Source organism: Corvus moneduloides, chromosome 17 (genome assembly GCF_009650955.1).
Source record: "Corvus moneduloides isolate bCorMon1 chromosome 17, bCorMon1.pri, whole genome shotgun sequence".
NCBI lineage: Eukaryota > Metazoa > Chordata > Aves > Passeriformes > Corvidae > Corvus > Corvus moneduloides.
The window spans coordinates 15,659,836-15,684,141 of record NC_045492.1 but is presented as its reverse complement, the minus strand read 5'-3'; the positions used below and the strand labels follow the sequence as shown (position 1 = coordinate 15,684,141).

Genomic DNA, 24,306 nt, shown 5'->3' with positions numbered 1-24,306 from the left:
GAAAAAGGTGAGGAAAAAGGTGAGGAAAAACTCCAAGATTCCAGGGATTTTTTTCCAGCAATATTTTAATTACAGGACAAAGAAGCTGCTACGTGAATATATATTTATATAATAAATCCGTAAAGTTATAAAGGAAACCGGAATTTTCTGCTTCCCGTCAAAATTTTCCAGGATCAGGCGCTTTATTAGGTGGATTTCTCTTAATTTTCCTCCTTGTTTCACTTAATTTTTCATATTTTTCCACAGTTCTCCTTATTTCTCTATTTTTCTCCTTGTCTTTATCATTATTTTCCCATATTTTTCTGTATTCCTCCAGATTTCTCCATGATTTTCCTCATTTCTCTCCTAATTTTTCCACATGCTCCACATTTTTCATTTCTCTTAATTTTTTCCTAGTTCTCAATCTCTCTCCACATTTTGCCTCATTTTTCTCCACATTTTTCCTCCTAATTTTTCCTCATTTCTCCTTGCTTCTTCTTATTTCTCGCCTTTTTTCCCTATTTCCCCCTATTTTCCCCATTTTTTGGTCCACAAAACGCTGCTCTGAGGTGGGAATGTGAGTGAAAAACCTAAAAAAAACCCCCCCAAAATCCCAAATTTTTCCCTCTGGAAAAGCCATAAATTACCGTGGGGGGTGTGGGGGGAGAGGGAACCCTCGGGCTGCGCCGCTGATCCCGTGAAAAATAGTCGGAATTTCTCTCTCTCGTTACCAAAAATAACCATTTCTGGGCGCTCCGAGGCCCCGCGGGAGGCGAAACCCCCCCGAGCCCGAGGAAAAGTGGGAATTGCATCCCGAAATATCCCAAGATCAATCAACTGTTGCATAGTAGGAGGCGGGGGGGGGGCGGGCGGGTCCCGGGGGATCCGGTCAGAGGTCGCTCTCTCCGTACAGGGCGGTGGAGAAGGATTTGTAGTCCAGGGCGCCCGGGATGCCGTCGGGGCCGGGGTACGGCGCCATCCGGGCGATGCAGTACTCGGCCTGCGCCGCCGGCAGCTCCCGCCGCAGCTCGGCCGCCGTGATGTAGTTCTGGGGGGAGCGGGAAAAGTGGGAAAAACAGGGGAACGATGGGAGAATGCGGGGAGGGGTGGGGACGGACAACCCACGGAGTCATCGATCCCAGTGGAATTCCAAAGCTCGACAAACCCGTCCCAAACCCTGCTGTGCTGGCATTCCCCGACCCCCCAGAGCTCCCACATCCCACTCCCCCATTCCCAAACCCCCGTGGCGTTCCCGGATCCTGGATTTGCTCACCTTGTCGCCGGCCAGCACACGGAAGCTGTTGATGACCTGCTCCGCCGTGTCCGTGTCCGTCGTTTCCCGGGACATGAAGTCGATGAAGGCCTGGAACGTCACGGTCCCGCTGCCGTTGGGATCCACCACGGCCATGATCCGCTGGAACTCTGCGTCACCCTGAGGGGGGAGAGGCACAGTCAGGAATGCCGACGCTTTCCCAGGAATTCCAGGGCCTTTTCTGGTCACTTCAGAGCTTTTCAAGGGATTCCAGAGCTTTTTCCCTGGGAATTCTGGAGCTTTTCCATGCTTCTGGCGCTTTTCCAGTCCTGGAATCCACTGGGATTCCCCCGCCCTTCCTCCCCTTCCTTCCCCCCAGCGATGGGAAAAAAAAAAAGGCAGAAAAAAAGGTGTAGAAGCAGGAAAATGGGATTGTTACCAGGCCGGATCCCGCAGGGCCCAGGAGGGCGCGGAAGTCGTTGGAGTCCGTGCGGCGCTTCGGCTTCCGGGAGGAAGAGGAGAGGGAGAGGGAGAGGGAGACGAAGGAGGAAGAGAAAAGCAGAGAATCCGTTAGAGGAGGAAACCGGCCCAGAAGAGAGAGGGAGGAAGGAAGGAAGGAAGGAAGGAAGGAAGGAAGGAAGGAAGGAAGGAAGGAAGGAAGGAAGGAAGGAAGGAAGGAAGGGAAGGAAGGAGAGGGAAGGAGGAAGAGGAAGAGGAAGGAGGAAGAGGAAGAGGAAGAGGGAGCGGGCGGTACCTGCCGGTCGTTCTCAACGTCGTAGCCCAGACTGATCAAACAGGCCTTGAACTCCTCCGGGCCCAGGGCGCCACCGTGGTCCTGGGAAAACGGGGACGAACGGGGGAAATGAGTGAAAACAGGAGGCAATTCCCACATTCCAGCAGGGAATAACCCCATGGGGCTGCTCTGGGTGGGGACTGGGCTGGGCTGTCACCCCCAGATCCCCCTGGGATCCCCCCAGTCCCCAGGGTTCCCGGGATCCCGGACCTTGTCGAAGTGGTTGAAGGAGGCCCGGAATTCCTGCATCTGCTCCTGGCTGATCCCTTTGGCGTCGCGGGTCAGGATCTGGTTCTCCACCTCGTTGATGGTCCGAGCAATCGTCGTCAGCAGCTGCTCCCAGCCCACGCGCAGGTGCTGGGATCACAGCGGGAACGGGGGAATGAGGGAGGAACGGCGCCCTCCGGAGCGCCCCGATCCCCCGGGATGGGAGCCGGCTCCCCCGGGATCATCCTGATCCCCACGGCAGGGATCCAGCACCCTCCGGAGCACCCCACTTCCCCAGGATGAGCCCAGTTCCATGGGATGGCATGCCAGGATCCCAGCTCCATGTGCAGTTGGAATGCTGCCTGTCGAGGACCAGCCCACCCTGGGACCCCCCAAATCCCTGTGGGATCCCTCCCTCCCCATTCCCAGCCCCTCAGTGACCGGGAAGCCCTTCGGGACGATCCCAACCCCCCCGGATCCCGGGATCCCACCTCCATGGTGTAGTTGGAATGCTGGTTGTCGAAGATCAGCGCCTCCTGCACGAGCTGGTGCTGCTGCTCCAGCAGCTCCAGGTTGGGTTTGTACTCCACGATGTTCTGCTCGTACTCCTTCAGGTGGTTGAGCTGATCCTCCAGCGTCCCGTTCATCTCGATGGAGATCCGGCCGATCTCCTGGGAACACGCGGGATTCCAGCCCGGGATCCCCACGCCAGCAATTCCACCCCAGTTTTCCAGGAGAACACCAGGTGATCACCGACCAACAGCTCCAGCCCTTTCCCAGCCCTTCTGACCCGGAACAACCCGGACAGGGCCCGTTCCGGGGCCGATTCCAGCACTCCCAGTATTCCCAGCCCCCGGATCCCACCGGGAGGATCCCTGACCTCCATCTTGGTCTGGATCCAGGGCCCCACGCGGTTGGCCTGGCTCCCAAACTGCCTCCTGAGGTGCTCGTTGGAATTCTGCCGGTTCTGCTCCTCCTGCAGCGCCTGGTCCCGCTTGGGCACCAACTGCTGCACCTGGGAAAGCAGGAAAAAACAGGGAAAAGCTGCTGGAAAAGCCTGCTGGGAAACCGGGAAAACCACGGGGGATAGATAGGGTGAGGAAACTACAGGGGAAGAAGTGCCTTGGAAACCAGGAACGGTGGGGGAAAACCACGAGGGAAAACTGGGTGGCGGAAACCCAGAAAAAAGGTGGGAGAAAAACCCAGAGAAAGGTGGGGAAAAAAGAGTGGGAAAGGGGGAAACCCACAGGGGAAAACCCGGGATGGAGAGATCTGGGGCCGGAGGGGTTTGGGAATCCCTCCAGACCCAACAGGACCCGCGGCTCCAGCCCTGCCCCCGTGCCCCCGGTGTGGCTCCGCACCCGCTCCCACTTGGAGTTGATGATCTGGGGGGTGACGGAGGTGTAGGGGTTGTTCCCGGGCAGCTGGATGCCGTGCAGGTCCGCGATCCGCTGCGCTTCCTGCTGGATCCTCAGGATCGCCTCCCGCTCCTTGTCCGCGTCCGGCAGCGTCGACTTGAACTGGTCGTGGGCGGCGATCAGGCCCTGGGGGACGGACACCGGGCATGGCCACGGAACTCGAGGCCTCGCGGCTGAGAGCCGCTCTATCCCCAGCGTTTCTGCCTCTGGCACAGAATCAGCCACAAATGCTCCGGAAACTGCATTTTTGGGCTGCTTCTTTTGAATTCTGGAGCGTTTTTGGGGCAGGAGCCTGATATTCCCACGGAACTCCGGGATTCCACCCGGATCTCCTCGATGGTGTGCACAATGAACCCAAAAACCATCCCCAAGATGCTCCCCAGGAGCGTTTCCTGGGCCGTTCCCGTGCCCCGAACAGACAAACCGGGCGTTCCCAGGGAATCCCGGGATTCCCACCTGGATCTCCTCGATGGTGTGCACGATGAACATGTCCTGCAGGTCCTCCATGGCGCTCTCCATCCAGTTGTTGAAGGGCGCCGCGCGCTTGGCGTACTCCAGGTGCAGCTCGTCGATGGTCTCCAGCTGCTTCTCCGTTTTCTGGGGCGAAAAACGCCGGGATTGGGATCCCGATCCCTCCCTCCCTCCCACGGGAGGCCCCGGGGATGCCGCTGACCTCCAGCGCTTCCCGGCGGCTGTGGGTGAGGGAGCCCAGCAGGTCCCACTGGTCACAGATCTTCTGGCACCGGGCGTTGACGCTCGGGGAGTCGTAGTAATCCAGCTCGCTGGGAAACGGGGGAAAATGGGGAAAAACGGGGGGAAAATAGGGGGAAAATGGGGAAAACCGGGGGGAAATGGGGAAAAACAGGGGGAAAATGGGGAAAAACAGGGGGAAAATAGGGGGAAAATGGGGAAAACCGGGGGGAAATGGGGAAAAACAGGGGGAAAATGGGGAAAAACGGGGAAAATAGGGGGAAAACGGGGAAGTAGAGGCAAAAGCGAGAAAATGGGGAAAAGAGACAAAAGATTGGGAAAAGGCAGGAAAGGAAAGAAGAGTGGGATATTTCAGGTTATTCTGAGTGTATTTTGGGATAGGCTGGGTTGTTTCTGGGGTTACTTTGTGGTATTTCAGGATATTTTGGGGTTTATTTGGGATTTTGGGATGCTTTGAGGGACATTTTGGGGGTTATTCTGGGTATACTTTGGGGCATTTGGGGTGTATTTTGGGGTCCTGGTTTTGCTCTGGGTGACGGCTGGGATCTGCTTTTGGGGTCTCCCTGGACATTTTGGGGTTTTTTTTTGGGGCAATTTGGGATACTTTGGGGGGTATTTCAGGACATATTTTGGGGCATTTCAGGACATATTTTGGGGTATTTCAGATCTATTTTGGGTTCCCGTACTTGAGCTCCTGGGCGATGGCCGCGATCTGCTCCACCCGGTCCTGATGCGCCGCCAGGTCGGACTCGAAGGCCTCGTGTTTGCGGAGCAGCGCCCGCACCTGGGCCAGGGAGGCCGTGCCCGAGTCCCGGTCCCGCAGGGCCACCTCCTTACCTGGGCACAGGAGTGGGGACAGCCCTGAGACCCCAAATCCCCCCTGTGCCACCTCCTTACCTGGGCACAGGAGTGGGGACAGCCCTGAGACCCCAAATCCCCCCTGTGCCACCTCCTTACCTGGGCACAGGAGTGGGGACAGCCCTGAGACCCCAAATCCCCCCTGTGCCACCTCCTTACCTGGGCACAGGAGTGGGGACAGCCCTGAGACCCCAAATCCCCCCTGTGCCACCTCCTGACCTGGGCACAGGAGTGGGGACAGCCCTGAGACCCCAAATCCCCCCTGTGCCACCTCCTTACCTGGGCACAGGAGTGGGGACAGCCCTGAGACCCCAAATCCCCCCTGTGCCACCTCCTTACCTGGGCACAGGAGTGGGGACAGCCCTGAGACCCCAAATCCCCCCTGTGCCACCTCCTGACCTGGGCACAGGAGTGGGGACAGCCCTGAGACCCCAAATCCCCCCTGTGCCACCTCCTTACCTGGGCACAGGAGTGGGGACAGCCCTGAGACCCCAAATCCCCCCTGTGCCACCTCCTGACCTGGGCACGGGAGTGGGGACAGCCCTGAGACCCCAAATCCCCCTGTGCCACCCCTTAAATCCCCGTCACCCCCAATTCCATCCCCTGCTCCCCAAATCCGTGCCCTGAACCCCCAGACTGCAGTACCTGAAGCCCCAGTCCCTGCCCAGCCCCGGTACCTTCCGTCCAGCCCTCGTGGATCGAGGCCTTCTGCCGGAATTTCTCGGCCAGGTGATCCAGGCGCTCCAGGCGTCGCAGCTCCGTCAGCAGCCACTCCTCGTGTCCCTTCTCCGCCTGCTCCAGCCGCTGCCACCCTGCCCCGATGTCCTGGGCACACCAAAACCCCCCTGGGGTTACCCCAAAGTCCTCCAGAATCACCCCAAAACCCCCCTGGGACTCTCCCAAAGCCCTGGAGCCCACCCTGCTCTTCGATGGCACCAAAGTGGGTGGGTTTGGGGTGGCTTTAGGACACACCTCGGTGGATTTAACCCCTTGAGAAACCCCAAATCCCCTCCCAAACCCCCTCCAGCTCCCCGAAGCCCCCAGACCCACCAAGACCATCCTGCCCTCGGAGGCCATGAAGGCCAGGGTAGATTCAGGGTGGGTTTGGGGCAGTTTAGGTTGGGTTTCTGACATTCCAACGAGGATCTGACCACTGAGAGCCCCAAAGCCCTCCCCAAAGCCCCCAAATCCCCTCCCAAACCCCCCCCAGCTCCCCGAAGCCCCCAGACCCACCGAGACCATCCTGCCCTCGGAGGGCATGAAGGCGGGGCGGCCGCTGAGGCGCAGCTTGGTCTGCAGGGTGTTGAAGTTGATCTCGAGCTGACACTTCTCCTGCACCTTGGGGGGTTTGTGCACCCGCCGGTACTCCCGGAAATCCTCCAGCTTCTGCTGCATGGCCGGGATCGTCTTCTGCGGGTCCCGGGACTCCAGCCAGGGGATGGTGCGCTGGATCCACGCCAGCAGCTGGGGGCACAGGGAATTTGGGGTTTGGGATGAGGTTTGGGAGCTGGATCCACACCAGCAGCTGGGGGCACAGGGAATTTGGGGTTTGGGATGGGGTTTGGGGCTGGATCCACACCAGCAGCTGGGGGCACAGGGAATTTGGGGTTTGGGATGGGGTTTGGGGCTGGATCCACACCAGCAGCTGGGGGCACAGGGAATTTGGGGTTTGGGATGGGGTTTGGGGGCTGGATCCACGTCAGCAGCTGGGGGGAACAGGGAATTTGGGGTTTGGGGCCTGGATCCACACCAGCAGCTGGGGGGACACGGATCGGGGGGTTGGGATGGGGTTTGGGCTTTTTGGGGCGGGATTTTGGGATCCCCCCTTTACTTCGGGCACCAGGCGCTCGCAGTGCTCCGTGGGGGCATTCTGAGGGATTCTGGGCTGGGATTTTAGAATTGTCCCCCCTTACATCCGAGGCCAGGCGCTCGTAGTCCTCCATGAGCTGCTCGTTCTCCTGGTTCACCGCCAGCACTTTGCAGATCCGATTCGCCGCCGTCTCCGCCTGCGGGGAACGGGAACGGGAATGGGAATGGGAAACGGGGGCAGGGGACACCCCCAGCTCCGGGGGAAAGGGGGAAGGAGGGAAGAATAAGAATAAAGGCGGAGGAAACCACAAGGATGAAAGTAGAACAGAAAGGAGAAGGAAAGTGCAAGAGAAAAGTAGAAGGAAAAAAGGGAAAGTAAAAGGAAGAAAAGAAAAACAAAGAGGAAAAGGTGGACGAAAAAGGAGAGAAAAGTATAAAGTAGAAGAAAAAAGAGGGGGAAAGAAACAGGAAAATTGGGAGAAAATAGGGGGAAAATTTAAAAATGCCAAAGGAAAAGGAAAGAGAAAAGAAAGGGGAAAGAAAAAGAAAACCCAGCCCTCGCTGGGCCTGATCCCAATCCCGATCCCGATCCACCCGGATTGTCCTGCCCCGAGCAGGAGGAGGAGGAGGAGGAGGAGGAAGGAAAAGGCTGGGGCTGGAGGTACCTGGGTGGGAAGCAGAGGAGGAATCCAGGAGGAGCAGAAGGACGGACGTCAGCGGGAAGAGGAAGAGGGTCTGGGAAGGGCCGGGAAGAGGAAAATCCAGTGGCCGGGGGGGGAAGGAAATAAAGGAAATAAATGAAGGAAATAAATGAAGGAAATCAATAAATCAAATAAAGGAAAAGGGGGGGGAAAGAAGGGAGGAAAATGAAGGGAATAAAGGAAGGGAGGAAAAGGAAGGGAACAAAGGAAGGGAGGAAAAGGAAGGGAACAAAGGGGAAAAGGAAGGGAATAAAGGAAGGGAGGAAAAGGAAGGGAATAAAGGAAAGGAAGAAAAGGAAAGGAACAAAGGAAAGGAGGAAAAGGAAAGGAACAAAGGGGAAAAGGAAGGGAACAAAGGGGAAAAGGAAGGGACGAAAAGGAAGGGAACAAAGGGGAAAAGGAAGGGACGAAAAGGAAGGGAACAAAGGAAAGGAGGAAAAGGAAAGGAACAAAGGGGAAAAGGAAGGGAATAGAGGAAGGGAAGGAGGAAGGGAATACAGGAAGGACCCTGAGGAAGCCGTGAGCGTGACCTCAGCGGAGCCAGGCCCCACTTTCCCCGCGGCCAAGCCAAGCAGAGCAGCAGCCGGGCAGATCCCGGGCAGATCCCGGGCAGATCCCGGGGAGCCTCGGGAAGGCGGCAGCGGGAAGCGAGCGGGGCCGGGGCCCTGCGGAGCCGGGAGCCCCCGAGCCGGGCTCACCTTCTGGGCCCCGGAGAAGGCGTGGTAGAAGCAGGACACATAGGTCATGATGGCCTTCTCGTCGGGCCGCAGCGTGCCCACGATATCTGCCCGAGGAGAGGAGAGACAGAGGGAGGGACAGGCTCCAGCAGCATTCCCAGCTCCCGCATTCCCAGCGCATGCGGCGAGGCGGGAAGCACTTCCCGGGGTCGGGAGCCCCCGAGCCGGCTCATGGGGGATTTGTTCCGCCTTTCCCTCGTTCCTCAACCTCCTGGAAGCCGCAGAGGCTTCGCCTGGGGCCTCCTGGAAGCTCGGCCTGCCCCGCCCGTGGACTCCCACAAATTGCCCGTGGATTTCCAGGGATTTCCATGGACTTCTCGTGGATTTGCCGTGGATTTCCCACCAACTCGGGAATTCCAGGCGGATTTAACCCCTCCATGAGCCAGCTGGGGGTGGTCCCGGAGCCCCCCCCGAGCGACAGCGGCCGCGGCTGGAAGAGAAGTGGGCGTGAGAGCGGAGAGAGAATTCCAGAGGGACGGATCCAGGAGGGAGAGTCCAGCGGGCCGGGCAGAGCCGGAGGGGCCCGGTACCTTCTGGGCCCCGGAGAAGGCGTGGTAGAAGCTGGACACGTAGGTCATGATGGCCTTCTCGTCCGGCCGCGCCGTGTTCACGATGTCTGCAAGGAACCACACTGGTTAAACCGGGAGCAAACCGGGAGCAAACCGCGAGCAAACTGGGGACGGGCACGGCGCCTCTCCCGGCCGGAATCCCGCTCCGAAGGTCCCGGATCCGGGGGCAATGCAGCTGGATGGGCGCAAATCGGTGCTAAATGGGAAAAAGCAGGGTTAGAGCCGGCGCTTCCTGCACGGATCCTGGAATTAAGGGATCAGAGAGCTGTGGGATGCTGGGACTGCGGAGGCCTGGAGCCGTGGAATTGTGGAATGCCGGAATAAGGGAATCCCAGATTTATGGGATGCTGGAACTGCGGGGTCCTTAAGAGTTCTGCGGTCCTGGAATTGCAGCATCGTGGAATCAAAGAATTGTGGAATCCCACAGTTGTGGGAATCCTGGAATGATGGGAGCCGCAGGGTCCTGGAATCATGGTGGATCGTGATGTCTGAGAATTGTGGGACCCAAAAATTATGGGATCCTTGAATTAGGGGATTCTGGACTTCAGGAGTCCTGGAATTACAGGATCTGAGAACTGCGGGATCACAGAACTACGGGATCCAAGGTTTTTTATGGATCCTGGAATGGTGGAGTCCCAGGATTGCAGAATCCCTGTGTATGTACTGGTTAAACTGGGAACAAACTGGGGAACACTCCTGCTGGAGCCGGCGCTCCTCTGAGTATCCCAGCTCCTGGATAAATCCACCTGGACAGGTGGGAATCGGTGCTAAACGGGAAAAACCCAGCTTAAATCAGCCGCTTCCTCCCGGATCCGGTGCCTCCTCCGAGGGAATCCCCGTCAGGGCCTGGAAGAGATCCCGGGATCCCGTGGACGCTGGAATTCCACGCTTACCCTCGGCATCCAGCATCTTGGGAATGTCCAGGTACTTCTCAGCCACCTCGAAGGCGTTGTTGAGGTTGGTGACGGGATCGTCCTACGGGAGAGGAGGTGCCGGAGGCTCCGTGGGTCGGGAATTCCCGGAATTCCCGGGGTTTCCGCGGGAAAGGCGGGGATTTACCTTCCGGAGCTTGTCGTACTCGATCAGCTCGGGGCGGTGCCGGTGGATCAGGGCGTTGAAGGCCAGCCCGTCCTTCCAGCTGCGGGGAAACGGGGGTCAGATCCCGGGAATCCGCAGGGAGAACGGGAATTCTGACCCTGCCTGGGCCCCGGGAAAGGGGAGGGAAGAGGAAGAGGAAGAGGGAAGGACCTGATGTGGAAGTTCTGGACGTTGACGTTCTTGTACGGAGCCGTTTTCCGCTGGCACCAGAGCAGGAGCCCCTCCTTGGCTGAGGTCTCTGCGGGAGCAGGGATCAGAGACGGGGATGGATCCCGGGATGGATCCCGGGATGGATCCCAGGGTGGATCCCGGGAACAGAGCCCGTGCCGTTACCTTCCACGGAGATGTCCTGGATGGCGAAGCGCAGGATGATCGTCCAGATCATCCCCAGCGTCATCTTGGCGTTCCCGTCCACGATCTCTGCCGGGGAAAAGGCACAGGGAATTCCAGGTGGGAATTCCGGGCGGGGGTGCTGGGACTGGGGGGTTCTACAACAGTGGAGCCAAAGGATCACGGAATCCTGGAATTATGGGATGCCGCAATCAGGGAATCCCACAGCAATGGTGGGGTCCCGGAATGATCCTGGGATTTACGGAGTCTTAGCACACGAAGTCTTGGAATTATGGGCTCCAAAAATTACGGAATCCTACAATTACGGGATCCTGGAATTACGGAATCCAAGGATTACGAGACCACGCGAACTACGGAATCCTGGGGTTAGGGAGCTGTCCAGGTTGGGAAAGACCTCGAAAGGCACGGAGAGAGGAATTCCAGAGGGGCAGGAAGTGGGGAAGGAGAGGAATCCCGGGCTCCTCCACACCGATCCCACCCGACCTTCCCGACGCCTCCAGCAGCCCCAGCCCTCGTGGTTTTGGGAATTCCTGGGGCGGGGGCCGGGCGGGCCGGGACTCGCTCGGCTCTGGGCACGCGGAGCTTTCCCGAGGTTTTCCAGCTGATCCCAACAAACCGGCCCGGCCGGAGCCGCTGCCAGCAGAGCCCGCCCGGCCCCGGGGCAGCCCCGGGGGAGATCCCGCAGGGAACTGTCCTGGGAATCCCGGGAATCCGCTCCCAGCCCTGGGCAGAGTGCGGAGAGAGCCCCAGGGAGGCCAAACCCCGAGCTTTTCCTGGTTTTTCCCTCTTCTCCAGATGTTTCTTTCCCTTTTCCACGTTGTTTTCTCCCTTCTCCAGGTGGTTTTTCCCTGCTCCAGGTTTACTTTCCTTCAACCTCCAGGATTTTCTCCCTCTTCCAGGTTTCTTTTCCTCCCTGCACCCATTTTTTTTCCATTTCCAGCTTTTTTTCCCCTTCTCCGTATTTTTTATCTTCCAATTTCTTCTGTCCCTGCCCCAGCTTTTTTTCCCTTTTCTACCTTTTTTCCTTCCCCTTTTCCAAGGCTTTTTTTTCCCTTCTCCAGGTTATTTTTCCTTTTCTCCATTCCCTAAACCCCCCCCACATCCCCTAAAACGCCCGGGATTGCAGAAAACCCCTCATTTTCACTAATTCCATCAAAAATCACGGAATAACCGTGACCTTGATGAGCTGGAGCCGCCATCTGTGATCTTCGAGCTTGGAATCCTGGAATTCCTGAAATTCTTAGAGACCCCATCACTCACTGGGGGGAGTCATGGCAGCCTCAGAACCCCTCAAAACCCCAATTTTAGCCTAAAAGGGGCAAAACCCGGGCACTGGGGCAGCGGATCCCGGTGGATCCCAGCGGATCCCGGCAGATCCCAGCGGATCCCGGCGGATCCCGGCACATTCCCAAGGCGGGGCCTCACCCTCGGCGCCGATGGAGACGAGTTTGACGCCTTTGCTGGCGATGAAGTCCAGGGCCTTGTTGACGTTGTTGATCTTGTGCACCCTCATCTTGCCCCGCTCCGGCTTCGGGAGCCGCTCCCCTGGAATGGGATTGGGTCAGGATTAAAGAGGTTTGGGGCAAGGTTAAAGGGTTTGGGTCAGGATTAAAGGGTTTGGGGCAAGGTTAAAGGGTTTGGGTCAGGATCAAAGATTTTGGGGCAAGGTTAAAGGGTTTGGGGCAGGGTTAAAGGGTTTGGGTCAAATCTGAATGGTTTGGGTCAGGGTTAAAGATTTTGGGGCAAGGCTCATTGCTTTGAGTCAAGCCTCGAGATTTTAAGTCAAGGTTACAGGTTCTGGGTCAAGGTTAAGGATTTTTGGGTCAAGCTTAAAGGCTTTTGGATTAAGTTTAAATATTTTGAGCCCAGTTTGGAGGTTTTGGGCACAGTTTAAGGATTTTGGGCCCAGTTTGGAGGGGTTTGGGTGCAGTTCAAGGATTTTGGGCGCAATTTGGAGGGTTTTGGGTGCCGTTTAAGGATTTTGGGCCCAGTTTGGAGGGTTTTGGGTGCAGTTTAAGGATTTTGGGCCCAGTTTGGAGGGGTTTGGGTGCAGTTCAAGGATTTTGGGCGCAATTTGGAGGGTTTTGGGTGCCGTTTAAGGATTTTGGGCCCAGTTTGGAGGGTTTTGGGTGCAGTTTAAGGATTTTGGGCCCAGTTTGGAGGGTTTTGGGCACAGCCCGAGGGCTCCTGGCTGAGGCCTGACCTGAGATGACCTCGAGCAGCAGCATCAGCTTGAGCCCATCCCGGAAATCCTCGTCGATGTTCTCGATCTGCGTCCCGGCTTTCCGCAGGTGGGAATTGCACCAGGCCGTGAACGTCTGCGGGAAAGGCGGGATCAGGGCGGGACCAGGGCGGGAATCCGGGATTTGGGGGGAAAATGGGGAAATCGGGACCCTGAGGATTCCTCATCCCAGCAGGAAGGATTCCATTTATCCCACTGGGAATGACCCCGAGCCTTTCATCCCACTGGGAATGACCCCGAGTTACGGATCCCAGCAGGAATGACCCCACTGATCCCACTGGGAATGACCCCGAGCCTTTCATCCCACTGGGAATGACCCAGAGTTATTGATCCCACTGGGAATGACCCCACTGATCCCAGCAGGAATGACCCCACTGATCCCACTGGGAATGACCCCACTGATCCCACTGGGAATGACCCCGAGCCTTTCATCCCACTGGGAATGACCCCGAGTTACGGATCCCAGCAGGAATGACCCCACTGATCCCACTGGGAATGACCCAGAGTTACTGATCCCACTGGGAATGACCCCGCTGATCCCACTGAGAATGACCCCAAGCCTTTCATCCCACTGGGAATGACCCCGAGTTACGGATCCCAGCAGGAATGACCCCACTGATCCCACTGGGAATGACCCAGAGTTATTGATCCCACTGGGAATGACCCCACTGATCCCACTGGGAATGACCCCACTGATCCCACTGGGAATGACCCCGAGCCTTTCATCCCACCGGGAATGACCCCGAGTTACGGATCCCAGCAGGAATGACCCCACTGATCCCACTGGGAATGACCCAGAGTTATTGATCCCACTGGGAATGACCCCGAGCCTTTCATCCCACCGGGAATGACCCCGAGTTACGGATCCCAGCAGGAATGACCCCACTGATCCCACTGGGAATGACCCCGAGCCTTTCATCCCACTGGGAATGACCCCGAGTTACTGATCCCAGCAGGAATGACCCCACTGATCCCACTGGGAATGACCCAGAGTTATTGATCCCACTGGGAATGACCCCGAGCCTTTCATCCCCCCGGGAATGCCCGACCCCACAGCCCCCAGCTCTGGCTATTTGTGGAGCCGGAATTGTTCCATCCCAAAATCCGATTTTAGGGCCGGATTTTGGGATCTGGAACCTCCTCTAGACGGATCCATCCCTGCCCTGACACCGGGATCCAACCCCAAAGCCACGGGGTCGCCGTGTCCCGGTGGGAAAACCGGGATGAGCCCAGGCAGGGATGTGGGAACGTCACATGGAGCCGGACTCTCCGGGCAGATCCCTTTCCCGCCCCAACCCCGCCGTGCTGGGGCTCCGCCGCGCTCGGTGCCGTTCTCGAGGGCGGTGCCGGGACTTTGGCCGGTGCCAGGCCCGCACATGCCTGTGCCAGGCGTGGCCGGGCGCGGCCCTGCCGCGGGAACGGGAATGGAACGGGCCAGGAACGAGCCCCGGCACGCGGAAAGGGGACTCGGGCTGAGTCACCCCCAACACCCCGGAAAAATCCCGGAAAAATCCACTTCCGGGGCCTCTTCCCTCGCTCCCGGAGCCCTCCGGTCCCCGGGGGTCACAGACGTTCCTGGAAAGTCCCAAAACCCCGCCCCAGACGCTCGTTTCCTGAAAAAACTGGGGAAATCGCCTCCAAATCCTGGGAATTTCAGTGCCAAGGGAAGCGTCGCTCTTCCCGCTGGATCCAGGACGTTCCCACAGCCCCAGACCCGAGGGTTTTCCCCCCCAAAAAATGAGGAATTCTGGGGGGTTGAAACCCCAGGGATCGATCCCGAAGCAGTGGGGTCTGGGGAGGGGGAGCGGAGCCGACGGAATCCGGGATAAATCCCGTCTGGACTGACCCCCCCGGGCGCGTCCCGGACAAAAATAACCATCAAAAAAATGCCTAAAAAAGGAGATTCCGCACAGGCCTCTGGAATTTCCTTCCCACGGAACCGCTGGAAAAGCGTTTTCCAGGCATTGTGTCAGCAGCGCCGGGATCGCTGGAGCGGGACCGGGAGGGGGGACCCCCCTCCCCTCCAGAACTCCGGGAAAAGCCGGAATCCACCCCGCTTCACCCCCTCACCCTCGAATTCTGGAATTTTGGGGCCGGGAAAGGGCTTTATCCCTACTTTCAGCTCCATCTGCCTCAATTTTTCCGTAGAGAGCGTTGGAAAGTGGGGGCAGGGAGGAAAACCCACCTCGTTCCTGCCACCCGGCCCCAAAATCCGGGATTCCAGGGCTGGAAGACGCGTTTATCCCCAAGACTTTGGAATTCTGGGGCTGCGAAAAGGGTTTAGCCCTCCTTTCATCCCTCTTTTCCTCCCTCTGTCCATGAAAACCACTGGAAAACAGGAGCAGGGAGGAAAGTCTGCCTCGTTTTCCTCCCTTACGGGGAAAATTTGGGAATTTCAGGGCTGGAAAACGCATTTTCCTCCCTATTTCCCTCCACTTTTTCCTTAAAACCCCAACTTTGGGATTGAAAATCCCTTGGGGACAGGCTGAGATCTGTTTGCTACTGATCCCGAAGGACATTCCCAACTTTATAAGGGAAAAATCCCTAATTATGGGCATCAGACCCGCTGGGAATCCTGCCCGGGGCTGTTTCCTCGGGAATTTTTTCCGGGAGATTCTCGGGGACAACGATTTATCCCCAAAACAGGCCCCAAATCAGGATTTTCCTTTGGGAGCCTCCCAGAATTCCTCATTTTTGGGTCATTTTCGGGAGCTCCCCCCCGCCCGCCGTGGGAGCAGCGAGAATGCCGATCCCAGGAATTCCAGGTGGGAATGAGCCCCCTCAGGTGGGCTTTGGCGCCTTTTCCAGGGGTTTAAGCCCCCCAAAATTCCAGGGATTGGAGGTCGTTAAGGAGCCCTCGTTAGGGCAGGAATGAATTCGCTCCCACATTCCCAAATTCCCGTTAAAATGTGGCAGAGCTGAAAGAAAATTCCAGAGGGAATAAAAAACCCATCCAGGCGTTCCCCTGGGCTCGTTAGCGGGGGTTAATTAACACCATTTGCATAATTAACATAATTAACGAGGCGCCGCTGAGGCCGCTTGTCCGGCAGGAAGAGGGAGGAGAGGGAAAAAGGAGGAAAAGGGAGGGAAAAAGGAGGGAAAATCAGGGAAAATGACCCAAAATCCATAACAAGTGACCAAGAATCTGGGAAAATGGGGAAAACCCAGGGAAAGGGAGGAAAAAATGAGGAAAAGTCACCCAGAAATCAGGGAAAAAGGAGGGGAAACGTGTGGGAAATCACTTGAGCGTGGGAAAAATTATCAAAAACCCAGAGAAAATGAGGAAAAACTGGGAAAAGGAGGAAAGAACTGGGGAAAAGAGCAGGAAAGTGGGGAAGTGACTGTAATACCAGGAAAACGGCCCAAAATGAAAGGAAAATTATGAAAAAACCGTGAAAAATGACCAGAAATCAGGAAAAGCTCCCAAAAAATGGGGAAGGTGATGAGAAAATTTGGGAAAATGACAGAAAAACTGGAGAAAAGTTAAAAAAAATCAGGAAGTTACCAAAATATCAGGAAATAGGACCAAAAAAACTTAGAAATGGCGGGAATTAGCAGAAAAATTGTGGGAAATGACCAAAAATCAGGAAAAATGAGCAGAATTTGGGGGAAATGACCAAAACTTGAGGGGATAACCATTAAAAATTAGGGGAAAAATACAAAAAATCAGGAAAGACGAGCAGAACTCCGGGAAAATGAGGATTTCGGGTGGTGCTGTCTCCCATCCCTCCCACCCCCGTCACCTCCGGCGCATCCCGGCTCCGCTCCCCCATTCCCGGGTTTTCCCCTCCCCTTGGAATGTTTTTGCTGTTGTTTTTTTGGAAGTTTTCTGTTGCTTTCGCTGCATTTGCCGCTCCCGGGGGAGGCCGGAGCACGGAATTCTCCTCATTCCTTGCCCTTATTCGGCTCCGGGCTGGGATTTTTGGGAATAACACGGTGAATTCCGGGCAGGATCCTCACCTCCCGCATCCCAAACCCCCCGGGATTCTCCGGGGCTCAGTTTGGGCCTAAAAAAGGTGGGATTTGGGGCAGCTCCGGCACCGGGGCCGCTGTTTTTTGGGAAGCTCCAGGTCTGCAGGTGGGTCAGGGCGTTCCCGCATTCCAGGGGGGATGAGCAGCTCCGAAATCCGGCAACGCCTCGCTGGGGGTGCGGCAGTGCCAGGGGCGGCACCCCCGAATATTCCATAAAAAACGGGGCTTGGGGAAGGTTTTCCAGGTCAAAACCACCTGTCCCAGCCTGGATGGGGCTGGCTTTGCCATATTGCATGATTTCTTCCCTAAAAATCTCTCCTAAGTTCAGGAAGTTCCGAGGTTTCTGTGCCAGGTGGGTGGAAAGGACCTGGCACGAGCTGGAAAATCCCCCAAAAATGGGAAAAGCAGGGAAATATCACCAAAGGCAAGGACCAGAGGGAGGAATTGTCCCCGCTGAGGGATCTGTGATCCCCCTGGATCCGTGACTCCCGCTCTGGATCTGTGATGGATCCTGAAGGATGCCGGATTTTCCCGAGTTCTCTTCCCAGTGTCTCCAGTGCTGGAACTGGGAGGAAAAACACCTGTTTAAGGCAAAACTTCCTGGTTTTTTATGGTGGGTTCGGTGTCACCAGCAAGGATGGACGGACGGACGGCCACCAGGAAGGAAGGAAGGAAGGAAGGAAGGAAGGAAGCGGGGACAGACACTGGGAAGGCCGGGAAGGCCGCAGGCCGGACGCGGAGCCGCCGTTCCCCGCTGCTCTCCTGCTGCTCTCCCGCTGCTCCGGCCGCATTGCTGGAATTCCAGAGGCGAATCCCTGGGGCCCGGACACGGCCCAGTGGGAACAGCCCCTTCCCCATAGACACCAGCCCTGGTCATCCCCACCCAAAGGATTTTCGGGATATTCAGAATTCCAGCACCAACCGGACCCCAAACCGCCCCAAACGCAGGAATTCAGTGGGAAACCAGGAGCTGATCCAGGAGCTGCCTCTGATGGAGAATCCGGAGTGACCCCAGCCCCATCCTGGGGAAAGGGGTCTCATTCCTGGGGGAAGCAGATTCCCAAATTCCCCACTGGTTTTCCCTCTGGGATGTGACACTTCCCCAGCAGGAGGAGGAAGAGGAAGAGGAAGAGGAAGAGGAAGAGGAAGAGGAAGAAACTCCCTGGGAGCTGCAGACATGGAAAAGGGAGGACGAGTCCGGAAAGCGCTTCCGATACCGGATCAGGACCGGGAGAATCCCTAAACCCTGCTCATTAAGCACCTAATTAACCCCTGGTGCTAACGAGGCTGCACAGAGCTCATCCATCCCTTGGCATTCCAGCTGGGAATGCCGGTGTCAGTCCAGCCCGGGTTCCTCCGCAGCCCCTGGAGTCCAGCCGGGGGGAAATCCCCGTTTTTAGCACCAGAACGCCCCAAATCCTGACAAATCCAAGGAAGAATTTAAATTCTGGACCGAGACGCTGTAGGAAGCAGCAGGAACGGGGTGGGAAACGCTGGGATAGGAGTGGGAAGTGCTGGGAATGGGAGGAAGTGGAGGAGGAAGAGGAGGAGGAAGAGGAGGAGGAAGCTCGCCCTGCGCTTCCTGTGCCAAAAATAATCCAACTTAGCCCGATTTTTTCTTAGAAAACCAGGAAAGTCCCAGGTAACCACGGCAACGGACCCCAGCATTCCCGATTCTGAGGTGTCTCCGTGCCGGGGATCCATGGAATCCCCCCAGGACAGGGGGCTCCTCCTAAATATCCCAAAACCGAGGGGAGTCAACCCCAAATGATGGGAATTCGGCCAAAATTCAGGGAACTCAACCCCAAATTCAGGAAAGTCACCCCAAAACTCAGGGAGTTCACCCCCAAATTAAGGGAATTAAGCACAAAACACGGGGAATTGAACCCAAAATTAGTAAATTAACTCAAACCTGAGGAAATTCACGCCAAAACTCAGGGAATTCAACCAAGTTACGGAAACTAAACACAAAACTCAGGGAACTCAATGCAGAACTCAGGGAATTAAAGCCCAAACTGCGGGAATTCACCCCAAAACTGCGGGCATTCACCCCAAACCTGGGAATTCCGCCCCGTCTCCAATGATTAACCCGGAACACTCCGGCGCCCGCTCGGAATTCCGGGCCAACCCCTCCCAGCTCCCGGCGTTTCCCACGCCAGAGGGTCCCGGTTTTTGGGGGGGGGATGATCCAGGGGACCGCCCCCGTTGCCGACCCCCCGGGAACGCGGCCGATCCCGGCGGATCCCGGCGGATCCCCCTTTCCCCAGTGCCCTTTATCCCGTCCCGGAGCGGAGCCGACGCTCTCCGGAAGCTTCTCCGCCCGGAATCGGGGGGGGTGGGGACCCTCCGGACCCCCCCGGAACCAGGAAAAATCCCTCGGGATTCGCCCAAACCGGGCTGTCCGCTCCTCATTTCCCCCTCCCCAGCACGGGAGACCCCCCGCCCACAGCCCTGGGGGCCCCCAAAGCTCACCCCCACCCCTGGGGTCCCTCAGGTGTTGTATCCCCCACCCCCAAAACACAGCCCTGGGGTCTCCCAGAGTGTCCCTCCCCAATTGGGGGGGGGGGGGTCCCTCCAGCCCTGACCCCGCTCAGGGATCCCCAGAAAGTCCTGATTCCCCTCAGCTCACGGCTCCGACACCTCAGGGAACCCCCAGACCCCCTCAGGGACCCTCCCCAATCCCCTCAGGGGCTCCTCCCCAAAGGTCCTGACCCCGCTCAGACGCCCCTGCCCCGGGCTGGGACCCCCCGGGACCCCTTCAGGGATCCCTCAGATCCTCCCAATCCCTTCGGGGACCCCTCAGCCCCCCCCCGGACCCCCCGGATCTCCCTTTTCCGGGCTCTGACCCCTCATGAACCCCCTCAGGGACACCCCCGGCCCCCTCAGCCCCCTCTGGGACCCCTCAAAGGACCTCCCTCTGACTCGAATCCCCTCAGGGACCCCTCAAACACCCCCGGATCCCTCACGGATCCCCTCAGGGACGCCCCAGATCCCCCTGCCCCGCGCTCTGACGCCTCTGGGACGCCTCAGAGACCCCCCCAAACCCCTCAGGAACCCCCTCGGGGACCCCTCAGACTCTGGAATCCCCTCAGCGACCCCTCAGCCCCTCCCAATCCCCTCACGAACCCCCTCAGTGACCCCCCCAGCCCCCCCCACCTTGCGCTGCTGTTTCTCCCAGGCGGGGTCCAGGAGCAGATCCCGATCCCAATCGTCCTCCTGGGCCATGTAGTCGCCGTTGGGACCGGGCCCGTTCCCGCCGTACGGGTGGGGCTGCCCCGCGCTGTGGTAATCCACCATTATCGCCGCCCTGATGTCGCGACAGGCGGAGGACGCGCCACCGAGACGGAGCAGAATCGCCCCCCCCCCACCCCGGACCCGGACTGCGCACGCGCCGCCGCCGAGGCCGCGCCCACCGCGCCGCGCGCGCACAGGCGCCGGGAAGCCACGCCCCCCGCCCCTCAGGCGCCACCGGGGCCCCGCCCACCGCCCCGCCCCACACGCGCCCGCCTACCGCGCCATAAGCCCCGCCCACCGCGCCCTAAGCCCCGCCCGCCGCCCCGCCCCACACGCGCCCGCGGCCCCGCCAAGCCCCGCCTACCGCGCCATAAGCCCCGCCCACCGCGCCATAAGCCCCGCCCACCGCCCCGCCCCACACGCGCCCGCGGCCCCGCCAAGCCCCGCCCACCGCGCCCTAAGCCCCGCCCACCGCCCCGCCCCACACGCGCCTGAGGCCCCGCCCACCGCGCCCCCTAAGCCCCGCCCACGGACAAGCCCCGCCCATCTCTCCTCAGACGCTGCCCCCCATTTTGGGGACCCCCAAGAACGAGCCCAGTCCCGCCTTGGAGTCTCTTTACTGGTTAAACTGGGGAGGGTCGGGGTTGGGGAGTTGGTATTGGGGAGTCGGCATTGAGGGCTCGGTTCTGGGGGGCTCAGAGAGAGGACGCCATGATGCTGGACACACCTGTGGGACAAATAGGTGAGTTGGGGGGGCTCCTGGGACAGCCCCCCACTTCCAGGCTCCCTCAGAAACCCCTGGGCCTCTCCTGTACCCCTCCCCGCACCCCCAAAATCCATCCAAAACTCCTGAGGACACCCCCAGGACCCTCCTGTATTGCCCCCAACCCTGCCCCAAACCCTCTCGAGATCCCCCAAATCTCTTCCGGGACCCCTCTGCACCTCCCCAGGACCCCCAAAATCTCCATGGGACCTCCCTGTAACCTCCTAAACCCCCCAAAACCCCCTCAGGACCCCCCAACTCCCCAAAAACCTCCCTAAACTCTCGCCAGGATACCCCAACCCCCCAACCCACTGTCGAAGTCGATCTTCTCCACGATGTTCTTGGGTTTGATGTTCTCCTCCTGGTTGGAGATCAGGATCCGCCCTGGCTCCGGCTCCGTCCACCCGTACTTGCTCATCCACACCCGCAGCTGCGACTCTGGGGGCCACGGCAGGGTCAGAGGGGGCTCAGACACCCCCAAAACACCCCCACGATCCCCCCAAAACCCCCCTGTATCCCCACAGGATCCCCCTGTACCACCCAGATACAGAGTTTTGCCCTAAAACCTCCTTGTGTACTCCCAGAGGTGCCCCAAAACCCCCCTGTATCGCACCAAGCCCCTCCCAGAGCCTCCTCAGGACCCCCCTGCACCTCCCCGGGACCCCCAAAGGACCCCCAACACCCCCGAAATCACCTCCAGAACCCCCCAAACCCCCTCCAGGACGCCCAGGCCCCCTCACCTGAGAGGTCCCCCAGCATCTCGGCGAGCAGCCAGCGGTCGATGTGCTGGTACGTGATCCCCACCACGTGGCAAATGACTGGGGGGACCCCAACGGAGTCACCGACCCCCCCAAAACTGCCCAGAACCCCCCAAAGCCCCTCTGGACCCCCAAATACCTGCCAGGATCCCCAAACAACCCCCCCGATACTTCCCCAGGATCCCACAAATCCTCTCCAGGATGCCTCAATTCCCCCTCAGGACACCTCTGTACCCCCAAAACCCCCTCAGGGACCCCCGAATCCCCCCTGAACCACCCCCAGGTTCCTCCAAGGACTTCCAGAGAAAACTCAGGACCCCCAAAACCTCCCCAAAACCCCCTCAAGATTCCTCCCACCCCCCCAGAACCCCACAAACCCTTTCAGGACCTCCCCAGGCCCCCCTTGAACCTCCCAGGACCCTCCAAATCCCCCCTCACATTTCCTGACGGAGTCCTCGAAGCCGGTGATCCCCTCCAGCAGCTCCATGTTCTCATCCAGCGCTTGCTGCCGGAATTCCGGGGGTCGCCCCCCACATTTAGGGGTCCCCCTCTGTCTCCAGGACCCTCCCCCGGGTCTCGGGGACCCCTCCCTCCCGATTTCGGGGGACTCACCCAGAAGGACTGGAAGTGGCAGGTCTCCAGCAGCTCCCCCAGGTACAGGATCTGCCGGATGGGCCGCTCCTCCTGCTGCATTTTGGGGAGGTCAAGGGAAAATTCGGGAAAAAAGGGGGAGCGGAGGTGCCCCCTCAGCTGAACCCGGAAAATTTCCCCCTCCCAGATCCCAAAATCCACGGGCCTGGGGGGATTTGGAAGGTAGAAACACCACATTTGACCTCTCAGAGGTGGAACTGAGGGGTGTGAGGCAGGTGAAAGGGGGGTCCCTATGGAATTCTGGGGGGCTCTTATGGAATTTGGGGGTGGCAAAGGAATGGGGGAGCCCCCAGGGGCTGCACCTCAAAAATCGGGCCCCCCAAATCCCTAAACCCAGGCGTTCCGGGGAGTCCCAAGGAGCAGACCCCAGGAAAAAAGGGGTGGGGGGGAGCAGGCTGCTCCTGGAATTGGAGGCCCCTCTGGAATTCTGGGGTTCCCTATGGAATGGGGGGAGTTCCCCAGGGTTTTACCCCCAGAATCAGCCCCCCAAGTCCCTAAATCCAGGAAGGTGCTGCTTCATCAGCCTCTTTGGAGGGGCTCGAGCCTCCGGGGAGGGACCAAGAGACCCAGACCTGGAAACAGGAGGGCTCCCTTCCCTCTGGAATTTTGGGGGTCCCCAGGGAACTGAGGGGGATCCCCATGGAATTGGGGGGGATCCCCAGGGAATCCCGGGGTTCCCCAGGGAACTGGGGAGTTCCCCATGGAACTGGGGGGGTTCCCCATGGAATTGGGGGGATCCCCATGGAACTGGGGGGGATCCCCAGGGAATTGGGGGGATCCCCATGGAACTGGGGGGGATCCCCAGGGAGTCCTGGGGTTCCCCAGGGAATTGGGGAGTTCCCCATGGAACTGGGGGGGTTCCCCATGGAATCCCGGGGTTCCCCAGGGAACTGGTGGGGTTCCCCATGGAATCCTGGGGTTCCCCAGGGAACTGGGGAGTTCCCCATGGAACTGGGGGGGATCCCCAGGGAATTGGGGGGATCCCCAGGGAATTGGGGGGGTTCCCCAGGGAATTGGGGAGTTCCCCATGGAACTGGGGGGGTTCCCCAGGAAATTGGGGGGGTTCCCCATGGAACTGGGGGGGTTCCCCAGGAAATTGGGGGGGTTCCCCATGGAACTGGGGGGGTTCCCCAGGGAATCCCGGGGATCCCCATGGAACTGGGGGGGTTCCCCAGGATACGTGAGCCTGGTCGATCATGCACTTGCAGAGGGTGAAGTCGGTGTGCGGGAGGTTGGTGAGGGCCTTGAGCAGGATCTGCGCCGTCACCCCGGTCTGGAAGAAGGCGGGGTTGAACTGGTACCTGCGCACAGGTGGGCCCAGGTGAGGGGGCTGGGGGGGCTCAGGGACCCCCAAACCCCCCCCGGAGCCCCCCGGAGCCCTCACAGCTTCAGCACGGCCAGGTTGGCCTCCAGGTCGTAGGCGTTCTCCTTGGCCTGCGTCTCCACGTAGCGCTCCAGGGTGGCCAGGTTCTCGGGGTTGTACCTGCGCAGGTGAGGGGGGGCTGGGACCCCCTGGGACCCCCCTGGACCCTCCTGGGACCCCCGTGACCCCCCTGGGGCCTCCCGTGACCCCCCTGGACCACCTTGGAACACCCTGGGACCCCCGTGACCCGCCTGGGACCACCCGTGACCCCCCTAGGACCCCCCCGGGACCCTCCTGGGCCCCCCGTGATACACCTGGGAGCCCCCGTGACCCACCTGGGACCCCCTGGACCCTCCTGGGACCCCCCGGTACCCACCTGGGGCCCCCCGTGACCCCCCAGGGACCCCCGCAGGGCCCCTTTTAAACACCCGCAACCTCCCCACGGCCCCCCAGCCCTCTCCCACGCCCTCCCGTCCCCCCCCAGTCCGTTCCCAGTGCCCTCCCAGTGCTCCCAGTACCGGTCGATGCCCCGCAGCAGTTTCCCCACGTTCGCCCGCATCTGCTCGAACAGCGCCATGTTCGCGGCTCTTCCGGAAGTGACGTCACGGCGAGTTCCGCCTCGCCAGGCGGGGGCGGGGCCGAAGGTGCCTGGCCACGCCCACACGGCGGGACCGCGCGCTCCGCTGTAAGCGCGCCCCCTCCCGGTACCGGCAGCGCCCCCGGCTGGGCCCGCGGGGACAAAACGGGGAAACCGCGACGGGCTGGGGCCGAGCCGCCGCCGCGGTGCGGGTGGGCACTGTGCGGGCATAACGGGAGGGACTGGGACAAACTGGGATCGCA

At 59.4% G+C, this 24,306-nt stretch overlaps 2 protein-coding genes across 6 annotated transcripts; both read right to left on the bottom strand.

The window, feature by feature from the left end:
- Positions 1–47: 47 nt before the first annotated feature.
- ACTN4 (actinin alpha 4) lies at positions 48–20,083 on the bottom strand. Of its 5 annotated transcripts, XM_032126964.1 has the most exons (23): positions 19,854–20,083; positions 12,687–12,801; positions 11,909–12,028; positions 10,466–10,552; positions 10,283–10,370; positions 10,094–10,172; positions 9,928–10,009; positions 8,989–9,081; positions 8,427–8,548; positions 7,132–7,224; positions 6,452–6,682; positions 5,896–6,043; positions 5,047–5,197; positions 4,323–4,431; positions 4,106–4,246; positions 3,593–3,775; positions 3,112–3,246; positions 2,723–2,902; positions 2,235–2,381; positions 1,986–2,066; positions 1,671–1,733; positions 1,253–1,411; positions 48–1,027 (listed from the first exon to the last, which is right to left on the bottom strand). In XM_032126964.1, the coding sequence occupies exons 1-23, from the start codon at positions 19,992–19,994 to the stop codon at positions 869–871; spliced, it is 2,907 nt and encodes a 968-aa protein (XP_031982855.1). In that variant the 5' UTR covers positions 19,995–20,083; the 3' UTR covers positions 48–868. The 5 variants fall into 5 exon arrangements, with proteins under 5 accessions (XP_031982855.1, XP_031982852.1, XP_031982851.1 ...); XM_032126961.1 differs by lacking the exon at positions 8,427–8,548 and having other exon boundaries at positions 8,996–9,081; positions 19,854–20,082; XM_032126960.1 differs by lacking the exon at positions 8,989–9,081 and having other exon boundaries at positions 8,427–8,512; positions 19,854–19,994.
- Positions 20,084–20,529: 446 nt separating this feature from the next.
- EIF3K (eukaryotic translation initiation factor 3 subunit K) lies at positions 20,530–24,087 on the bottom strand. Its single transcript, XM_032127340.1, has 8 exons — positions 23,985–24,087; positions 23,488–23,586; positions 23,284–23,404; positions 22,065–22,139; positions 21,891–21,957; positions 21,435–21,512; positions 21,007–21,132; positions 20,530–20,658 (listed from the first exon to the last, which is right to left on the bottom strand). The coding sequence occupies exons 1-8, from the start codon at positions 24,041–24,043 to the stop codon at positions 20,627–20,629; spliced, it is 657 nt and encodes a 218-aa protein (XP_031983231.1). The 5' UTR covers positions 24,044–24,087; the 3' UTR covers positions 20,530–20,626.
- Positions 24,088–24,306: the final 219 nt, after the last annotated feature.